This window comes from Melopsittacus undulatus, chromosome 8, assembly GCF_012275295.1.
Source record: "Melopsittacus undulatus isolate bMelUnd1 chromosome 8, bMelUnd1.mat.Z, whole genome shotgun sequence".
In the NCBI taxonomy this organism is placed as follows: domain Eukaryota; kingdom Metazoa; phylum Chordata; class Aves; order Psittaciformes; family Psittaculidae; genus Melopsittacus; species Melopsittacus undulatus.
The window spans coordinates 4,845,395-4,856,128 of record NC_047534.1 but is presented as its reverse complement, the minus strand read 5'-3'; the positions used below and the strand labels follow the sequence as shown (position 1 = coordinate 4,856,128).

The 10,734-nt window shown below is 47.1% G+C and overlaps 1 protein-coding gene across 3 annotated transcripts in view; it reads right to left on the bottom strand.

The window, feature by feature from the left end:
- Positions 1 to 3,623: 3,623 nt before the first annotated feature.
- Positions 3,624 to 10,734, bottom strand: part of TTYH3 (tweety family member 3) — a 79,061-nt gene continuing 71,950 nt past the window's right edge. For 2 of the 3 annotated variants that reach the window (XM_005145299.3, XM_031045581.2), the window contains one exon: positions 3,624 to 9,194. In XM_005145299.3, coding sequence (XP_005145356.1) covers positions 9,123 to 9,194 — 72 coding nt within the window. In that variant the 3' untranslated portion in view covers positions 3,624 to 9,122. The remainder of the gene's footprint in view (positions 9,195 to 10,734) is intronic. The other variant, XM_031045580.2, reaches the window with a different exon arrangement.

The window sequence follows — 10,734 nt, the reverse complement described above, 5'->3', positions numbered from 1 at the left end:
AGCACCAGGTCCCACGGTGTTCGGTGGTGGGAAGAGGAAGCGGGCGGGAGAAGGGCTCTGGCACCAGTATCTGCAACACTTCGTGGTGTGAATGGAGCTGTGCTTCCTCCCACTCCCCTCCCATGGACCAAGGAGGGCTTAAAAAGTCCCTGAGCAGGGAGTTTTACTGAGGTCCTGGTGAGAAACACCTCCTGCCCCAGGAAGACCTTTTTGCCTGCAGAGCCAAGGCATGGCCCTGTCTGCAGCAATAGAGACATCGGCCACAGCAGGACTTTTCCCTTCAGCTCCTGCTAGCATCCATCCCCTCTCCATCACGCAATGGCACAAGGGCACAGCAGTGTGACCAAGGTGGCCCAGGCCAGGCTGCAGCCATAGGGTGTGGAGGAGCTCTCCCCTCACCTCTCCTGTGTCGCCTCCTTCTTGCAAGCCCTTCCCACTGCCAATAGCAGGACTTCAGCATCCCCATGTGGTCAGAGAGATCGGTGTCTCCCTGTTCAGGCTTATCCTTCCGAGCCGACACTGTTCTCTGTCCTGGCCTCCCTTGCAGTACAAGGAAACGCTATGACCTCCTGAATGCAGATGTGGTCCAGCAGAGTGGGATAGGGAGATGGTGTCATTCCTTCCCAAGAAGAGACAAGGGTGCTTCAGGAGGGGTTAGAGAAGATGAGATGCAGTGTCAGCTGCCTTCCCAGAGACATGGCAAGTCGGAGTCCCAGTAGGAACCTCCCGAAGGAGAACCATGAATCCAGCTCTCAATGGAGAAAGCTGCAGAGATCCAGGCTTCAGCATCAGCACCGGGTGCTGCATGCAGAGCACTGTATTCAGCAGGAAGCATGACCTGTAGCATGGGTCATTTCCCACCCCAAGAGGTGACAGGGACACGTAGTCAATAACTGCATCCCAGCTCCGCTTGCTGCTTTTCCAGCTGCCAACCCACCAGCAGCTCCAGGAGTCAGCACTCCCATTGGCACAGCTCAGCACACCGCAGGAACAATTATGTTTGAAAGCACCTCCCCGGGGCATCCCTCCCTGCCTTATCTTTGAGGACAGAGATCTAAGGGACCACTACTGAAGGCTGATCAGAAGCAAAGGTTTATTCGAGCACATACTTCGCCCTCCCTTCTGTCTCATCCCGGCTCTGCATAGCCCTGCCCTGCTCCTGCCAGCACAGGAGCAGAGCAATGAGACAAGTGAAGCAAGTGGCTGCTGGGGACAGAAGGCTTGAAAGCACCGGGAAAGGTCACCAGGGAAGTGCCCTTTGCATGTTCCCATCCCCACCGTGGGAGTCCACAAACCTGGTAAAATATTTACGTGCTTACTGGGATGGGGGCTTTGTTTTCCTTTGCTCCATCAGATTCCCTTGACTGCTCCAGGCTTTTTGCACTACAGAGCACGTTTAATAATCCCAGAGAAGGGATGGAGATGGAGAACGTGGGTTCCTCCTTTAGGTGGAAAAAAAAGAGGGAAGGAAAATGTGTCAATCATTAGTGAAGGGAGGAAAACCGGTGTCTGTGGAGATTGTGGTGTTCCTGCCCATGGCAGGGGGGTTGGAACTCAGTGATGTTAAGGTCCTTTCCAATCCAAGCCATTCTATGGTTCTGTGATTCATGAGGGTGAAAGGCAGAGCAGGAAGTTGTCTGTGGTTTACTGATGGGTAGGGCTCAAGAGCATGGGTGTGAGTTTCAGCCATACAAATGCACAGAGCACTTAAGAAACACACAGCATTAACAGAGTTAAATTATTGCCTAGAGCACTCCAGCCTTCCAAGGAAACAGGCTGTACTTGTGCATGCACAATCCCATGGCACCAGCAGCACCAAGGGTACCCTGGAGCCCAGCTCAGGTCCAGGCCTGCAGGATGTGGTCTTCTCTCAGCAGCCTTCAGACAGGCTCTGCCACTTAGTAGTGACATCCAGGACCATCAGCGTGGTCCTTAAGGACAGAGTCACTGGGTAGTTTGGGAGCTTTCTGTTTTAATGGATCCAGAGCGATCAGCACTGCTGGAGCTATCTGCTGTCAGCCAAATCTGCACAGAGGCTTTTCCATGCCCACTCCCACCCCACAGTTGTTTCCTCTTCCCTCAAAATACCCATGCTCATGTCCAAAGAGCTGCTCTGCTCCCCCCAGCCTTTGTCCTAGAGCTCTATTTCAGGATGCTGTTTGGTGTTACCGCTGTTTGGCAATGGGGAGCTTCCCAAAGACACAGAACTGGTAAGAGATGGGCTGAGCACAGGGGCAAGAACAGCACAACAGAGGCAGGAGAGCAATCCCTTGATTTGACTGGTGTGATCAAGAGAAGGTAAGATTTACAGGCAGGTAGAGGCTTTTAGTTCACTACTTGATAGCGGTGCGGCAGAGTGGGCCTAGGATCAGAGAGCAGTACAAATAAAGAACTAAAAAGAAACCCAAGATAGCCTGGGGCAAAGAAGAGAAAGAGGAGCCCACGCTGAGCTGCACCAGCTCCCCTGCCTCCTACCAAAGGCACGTACATCTCATCAGCTGGAAGGGGGATGCTTTCACAGCAGCTGAGCCGGAGCTGTAACTCCCATGGCATTCCATGATTCTATGATCCTCAGCCTCCCAAGCCCCCGGCACAGACCACTCAAGGGGGATACAAGCCACAGTGTTTCTGAAGCATGATTAGTGCAGCTTCCCCCAGTGGGCACATCTGCATCGATTGTTTCTCTTCAGAGGTTCTGCTGAAGTTGTCCAATTCCATTCTAGCAGTCCAGGCTTCAAACTGGATTAGAAATCCACAAGTCTGGGATTTCTCACACAAACAAGATAAGGCTGAGACCTAGAAGCAAAGGAAGAAAGAAGTCCTGCTAATACCAGTGCACATGCTTCATCTCACAGTGCAGGACTGACACTAGTATTTGATTTTTGTAGTAGGGATATACATATATACATATATAAACATATACTTTTATTCCTTCCACCCTCACTGGCTATTAGACTGCAAGATTCTTTTATCATAGAATCACAGAATGGTTTGGGTTGGAAAGGACCTTCAGATCATCCAGTTCCAACCCTACTGCCATGGGCACAGATACCTCCCATGGCACCCAAGGCTCTGTCCAACCTGGCCTTGAATACTGCCAGGGATGGAGCATTCACAACTCCCTGGGCAACCCATTCCAGTGCCTCAGCACTCTCACAGTAAAGAACTTCCTCCTTATATCCGAACTGAACTTCCCCTGTTTCAGTTTGAACCCGTTACCCCTTGTCCTGTCACTACAGTCCCCAATGAAGAGTCCCTCCCCAGCATCCCTATAGGCCCCCTTCAGACACTGGAAACTGCTATGAGGTCTCCACGCAGCCTTCTCTTTTCCAGGCTGAACAGCCCCAACTTTCTCAGCCTGTCTTCATATGGGAGGTGCTCCAGTCCCCTGATCATCTTCATGGCCTCCTCTGGACTTGTTCCAACAGTTCCATGTCCTTCTTATGCTGAGGACAGCAGAACTGCACACAGTGATCCACTTGGGGTCTCATGTTCTCTTCCTGGCTCTACCCCAGTATATGAAAGGCAACAACATTCAGGCAGGTTTATGAACAGAAAACATTCAGGATATAATAATCCATGAATAAAAAAGGAGAGAAAATGAGAGTCAATCAATAAGAACAGTGGTTTTAAATCGTTTATTTTTAAAACATGAAACCCAAGCTGAATAGAAACCACAGAAATTACATTTAGGTTTTGTTGTTTAGTATTTGCAAACCAAAAAGTTACAGTAAAAAATAGCTACATTACAATCAAGAGAACTACAGAATTCAAAGTAAAGATACAAAAAAGAAAATGGGCTCAATCCTCTTTAATCCTCACAATTTAAAAACGTTTTGGGTAAGTGCAGGAACACTTGAAAGGAACAAGCAGGTCCAAAGTCTTAAAAAAAATTATATATATTTATATATATTATATGTATATAAAGTGGTATGATATACAACCATTATGGTTAAGAAGAACGAACAGAAGAGTTACAAAAAGGCCAGGTACATGTTCACCAGTAGGTTTCTGTGCACAGTGTCCAAGAAAATAAACTTCCCTCTGAATGATGTGAATAGAACTCATGGGGCCTCCCGTTACCAAGGGACCTGAGGCACACGACGTGATGCTGGGCAGCTGGACCTGATGCAGAGGACAATGAAGGGAATGAAGCTTTTCTGGGACTTGAGGGGCCTCCTGGGTAGAGGCCCCTGGAGAAGTCTTGGTGTGAGATCAGAGGAGGAACAGGAAGGAAGGAGTTGGGAATTGCATAGTGAGGAGCAATGTGGTATCAAATATGCAGAGCACCTAAGAGCTTCATGCTACAGTTATCCTCTTTAGGAAAGGAGTGTTTTGAACTTTCTGGTTGTACATCAATTTATGTTCCACTTTGTTCATGCATGCAGCTGCAGGGGCTGGGTGAGCACCATGCCACCAGTAACCCATCCCTTTTCTCTCCCAGCTGGGAAACACCATCAGGAGATCCCCCCAAAAAGCACAGATCACTTGCTAGCCACCTAGAAACTGCTACCGAAACATCCCACAGTTCTAGGCCTCCTGGAGAAGCCATCCATAGCATGCACACAATAGTATCTAGGAAAGGGAAGCAGGCTGTGATGAAAGAAGCTGCCTGGTTTTAAAGGTACATATGACGTCTGGTCAGGTCTGTTCTCTCAAGCCATTAGATCTACTCCCTGGAGGGCTTTTCCCCTCCTACCCAGAGATATTCACTGCGTTACACTAACACAGACTTGTTGAGCTGGGGAAGTCCTTGGCTTCTCCTTGGTCCCCAGGTAGGAGGTACTTCAAAGCCAGCTCCTCTCCCTAGCTCCCACCTCACCTACTCCTGAATCAGGCTGGGTGGCTACAAGCAACAAGCCAAGACACCTCTCTTCTTCAAAGGGCTCAGCATGGTATTCCAGTTGCTGCTGGAAGGAAAAGGCGGGACCAGCAGTGAAGCAAGGGGTTATCCACCCTCTCCTGTCTGCTATCACCCTGCAGCACCCAAAGCTCTTGTGAGCAATGGCTACACAGCCCCCTGAGAAATGGGTTTACTCTCAGGAAAGCCAGACTTGTTCATGTGTTTTCAAGGAACAGCTATGGAAATCCTAACTTAGGATCACTTAAAACCCCATGCACTGTGTCCCCATCAAAGCACTCAAATGAACACCCTTGCATCTTGGCTGAGATGACTGTACACGGAAAATTAACACCTATCAAATGGAGAAAACTGAAAAAGGACAGGAGGGGAAGGGAGCACTCCATCCTTCACATTTGGGTACATGGATGCACGCTAAAAACCTTAGCTTGAACCCTTTTATCAGCACATAAAATGAACTCAGTTTAATAATACATACAGGATACAAACACTACAGTTATATTCCCAAGACAGCACAAGAAATTCACAGCCAAGTCTTGATTCGATTTCCTTTACAATTACAATGCAGTCTTGAACACTGGACACGAGAGTCCAACATGCTATTTACATTTCACATTGTGGAGATGTTTGTGTGCTTGGAAGAGTTCTCAGTTCCGAAAGAAAGTGTCATTCACACATGATGATGCAGTGGAAATAAACCAAGCCAACCAGACAAGCCAATGACCACATTTGTGCTTCTGAAAAAGTAACATGAAGTGTCTTCACCGATGTAGTCACCTTCAACCGGACGAGCTGCCTTCCACGTTGCAGTCAGTGAAGTGTCCAGAGGCCAATCTCATCTCCCCTGAATTCTGGACCCTTTTGATAGCAACCAGTAACATTAAGAGTAATGTTCCAATAAGGTCAGCTGGGACACACCAAGTGATATGGCCTTGGCATTTTGTCACATTGAAAACAAGAGAGACACAATGGAAGAGAGAAGTCTCTACAGCTTTACCTCTTACAGCTTGAAGAGTTTGGACTCCCTCAACCATGAATGCCATCTAGAACAGATGAGTCTTCGCCAGATAGCACCTGCTGTTCACCCGAGAGGGAGGCACAGAGCCTGGGAGACCTTGGCTTTGGAAAGTCTGCTCCTCAGACAGAATGTGACCATATGGATGAGACTGACTGTGTCGCAGCCATAAGAATAGGCAAAGGCCATCTGTTCTTCAGCAGATCCGTTCAGACCAGCCCACAGGAATGCTGCACTGTTGCTCAAGGTTCCAGTAAAAACAAAAATAAGAAGAAAAAAATAAAAGTAGTAATAATAATAATAATAAACCAAAAAGAAACCCATTTGTCTGTGTTTCCTATCCAGCGCTCTGCACAGCATGCAGCAGGGCAGCAGAGTTCCAGGATGCTTTACAAAAGTGCAATATCCATGTCAAGTAAAGGAAGTGCTGGCTGGACAAAGGTACACAGCTCACACTGCAGTCACGTTATGCTGGCCTCTAGAGAGCAAAATGTTATTTCCGTAACATTCTTTCCAGTTATGTTTTGAAGTCACAGAGCACATATCTCCACATCTGTGCCTTGCTGCAAGCCCCAAACTTCGTCACAAGTTGTTCTGGGTGTTGTGAGTGGCTATGCCAAACCTTGGAAGGAAGCAAGTCAAGGTGGCTGCTCTATTAGATGCTGCAAACACAAAGGCATAGGCTCGCTCCCCCATTAGCCTTGCTGGCACAGACAATACCAGTGTGGCAATTCAGATCCAACCCGAAGTGCAGTCACACGCATGTTCAGGATGCATTCTGTATACAGAAAATCCAATACACAGAAGCACTTGTTTACACAGGGTTCCCCACACCCTCCAGCCTTCAAAACACTTGCCTTCAATGAGCAGGATAGGGCCACAGATTTTAGGGCAGCTCCCCTAGAACTGATAGTGCAAGTAGCGATCCGAGCACATCCTTGCAAAGAGAGATGATGGCAGAACTCAGTCTTGATAAGGATTATATGGCTCTTGCTTCTTTCTTCAAAGCAAGGGGAATGTTCATTTCCCCTCACACAGCAGCTGTGCGCTTTGAGCCCTGCAAAGCTGACCACACCACATGCTTGCACACCAGCTCTTCTGGTAGGCTTTTAGACAGGGTGGAAATGGTGCTCATGAGCCACAGTGTCTCTCCATATCACTTGTGACTACATTTCCCTGCCCTTGTTATTTGATAACACAGAGGTATGTTTCAGTGTGAAGCCCATGTCTGAAAGGGCATAGTCAGTCCTGAGCAAGAAAATCCTGTTTCCAGAGAGTTAGGGTGAAGTTTTCTCCAAAACCTTCTATTCCTGTCTGCATGGTGGTGCCTCTTTCCTGTTTCCCTCACTCCATTGAATGGTAACAGCTTTTGCAGTCTATTAGTGGTTTCTATCTAAGTAAGAGTCTCAAAGCCTGCTCTTCCACAGCACTGGTACCATTCTACAGCAGAATCCATCATCCGCATTAGCTACCTGCTAGGAGCAATTCCTACTCACTGCAAGAAGGCAACTGACTTGAGTAAAGGCAGATTGGTAGATTCTGTGCCCCACAGAGCAAAAACATGGGGTAAACAGACACAGAGTCTGAACATCACCGAGGGGAAGACCAACTGCCTCTGCCAATGGCTCAACTCCAGTTTGAGGGACATTTCCCACTTTATTTCCTCTGCCAGTTCTTTAATGTAATGCTCAGCAGCTACACTAAGATGCCCATGATCAGAGGTAAAAAGACAAAAAGGAACATCATCACTACCTTACTGAATGGGCAGTACTCCACAGTACCTCCCAAGAGGCAGTCTCCTCTTCCAGTAGGAAGCTGTCAGTGCCCTTTGGAGCTCTGCTCTTCGGTGGGAAGTACAGCACCAATGGAGAATGTTGCCCTCTTCCAGACACCCCAACTGCCCCTTTGCAAGCCTCACGTCTAGGAAAAATGCCCTACATGTGCCTTAAGACGGTCAGATAGTGGTTAGCAATGTGCCTTGAGAAACAAAATGAAATGAAATAGAATAACATAACTTGTTCTGACAGTCACAATGTTCTCCAGATGTCATTTGGGTTTCTGACCCTGCAACACAGAAGATATACTGACAACGGTGTGACTTTGTTAGGACTGAGGCTCCAAAAACCTCCTTCAATGCCAGTTCAGCAACCCTGTGCTGTAAATCATGATTTTTAATTGTTTGTTTCTTAAGAAAGTAGAAAGTCCAGCAGAGTTCACAGGTTACTCCTGCAGGGAGAGCTTGCATTTGCTCTGAATCCATTGCTGCTTCCAGCCTCTCTCGCTTTTGTAAGCTGACTGTCCCGTAAGATCTAGCATCAGAGAGCTGAAACTCTTCAGTGCAAATATATTCCCCATAAAGTCTTACAAGTCTTTTCCTGGAAAAATTTGGCACCAAGAGAGCGGCTGGCTCCTGTTTGATCTGTGTGTCGGCCTCAGAAAGGCAGCACCCAGAATGCCATCTGCAAACACCTGGGCTTCCCTGATGGAGCAGAGAGGTCAGGCTCAGAGCAATGGACAGGGTAGTTCACTGGTGCTGGGACCCCTTGCTCCTCCTCAAGAATTCACAAGCCAGATACAGTGGGAATGAAAAAGGCATTTTCTTAATGTTTCTTTTTAAAGTTAACCAGGGCAGAGGACTGGGTTGCTCTAGAAGAGCCCCAGACTCCCAAATAACAGTGGATATGCTGTAACACCATGAGGCAGGAGTTTCCCTCCTCCCTCACACAGGGCACTAAACCAAGGACTCCCACCACAATGCTGCACTGTGCATTGACTCAGCATTCCCTTGCTGTATGCTAGTCATAGGCTTCTTCAGTGTATGACAGATTGCTGATCCCACTGCAGAAGTGAAGATCACGACCATCTTTCACTGAGTCCCACTGGGGAACAGAAGGGCAGCAAAATAAAGGGGGAACAGAAGATATTCACCAACTCTTTCAGATAGGCTACTCTAATCAGTGGTGGACCCAGTTTCTTGCCTGGGTGCTCTCAAGTGGCTTGCCTGCATGTGCTTGCTCTCTTGCACATCAGGCAAGTACAAGATGAAGGCTTAAATTCAAAAGGAGCTTCCACTCCAGTGGACAGGTACCAGGTTGGAGGGGTGGTCTGGACTGGAGAAACAGGAGGAGCTGCACTGGATTTTGGGCAGAACAGCAGGATTGTTCTACGAGGACAGCACAGGGGCACAGCAGTTGGCACATTGTTTAGTCTGACTGCACGTGTGGGTTTTGTTTTTGCTTTTTCATTTTAATGCACACTGCCAGCATCTGGACGAGGTTGGTTGGTGGCGAGGTATTTGGCTCTCATGCTGGAGGTGTACTGGAGGAAAACGAGACAAAAAGAAACAAAACAGAACAAGAAGTAAGTCAGAATGACTAATGCAAGCACAGAACCACAGATTACGACCACCTCCCTGCATTAACAGGTCTGTATTTACAGCAAGCATACCAAGGAGCTGCTGGCTCGGTTTTACAAGGAAAGTTTCACAAGTCCACTCTGAGTAACACACTGTCAGCCTGCTGCAAGGATGCTGGCTTGGTCAGAGCAGATGGGCTTGTTTTACCCAAGCTCTCTACACAGAAGGAAATCCAATAGCTATTGAGTTGAAATATGCCATACTTTGCTAGGGTGAAGAGAGGGAAATGGAAATGATGTAGATGTAAAAACCCACCTCACACCTTCATCCTCTCTTAATCACGTTCTTGCTTTCAACCATGCCACAAAAGGAGGTTGAAAAGAAACTGAGTGTGCAACTGCCTTTTCACATTGCATTTTATAGCAATGAGGTCATCAGAACACCACAGATGGGCAGTTTGAAAGAAAAGTGTGGAAGAATGCATCTCTGACCAATTTATGCCCAAGAAAGAACAGACCCTGCCAGGCTGGAAACAGGCTGCCATCAAACAAGATGATATTAGCTAACAGTCATCAGATGGGTAATAATCCATTGTGACTTGGGATCCAGCCTGCATACCATTCAGTGATGGACATGACTACAGACTGGGGGTGAGAACAGAAAGCCAGAAAGATGAAAGGTTGGTTTGTTTGGGGGGGTATAAGGGGTGTTTTATTCTTATTTTCATTTTTATTCTAAGAAAAGTAATCCAAAAGGGCTCCCAGAAGCTCCTGAGGTAACGTATGTCATTCAGCTCTGAATAATGAGCTAAAAAAGGCATGTAAATACCACCCAGCAGTAAGAACAAAAGACTTTGCCTCTTTATGCCAGTGTGCTCAATGCCTTCATCGTGACCACATTACTGCTTCTGGGATTCTGCTACCATGATACTAATAACCAAGCAATGAGGACAGATATTTTATTCTTCTTTTTATACCCAGTGGAGCTTGAATAATTCTACAATGCCCACATCTTACTTCCCAAGAGTGCCCTTCAGCATCCTGACTTTTTATCACCTTTAAAACTGAACCACATAAAATAGCCGGTTAAGCGGGTAAAGAGACAACTGAAAGGCAGTTCCACACCAGGAGTTATGATTTATCTTGCCCACTGGGAAAGAACATTATGAGGCATCTTTAAGCTCTCAAAAGCTCAGTGGTCCAAAGGCATTTTCAGAGTATTAACAGTATTTTATCAGTTTTCTTTCAAAGACTGACCCAGGCTGGATCTCTGCACAATAGAAGAGAGAAACTGCTCCTTTGGCAGAGCTGACCCCATCAGCATAAGATGAAGACACCTGTGGCTTTATTTGCACGTTCATCTTTCAGCGTCTTCCATAATTGGAAAAACTTTCTGCAGAACAGAGATCTTAATATAAAACTCTGGCCCAGAAACGGCATCTATATTTAGAAGACAAAGGGTACATCTGTTCTTTCTGGGTTTAAGATGTATTTTTTTGTCAGC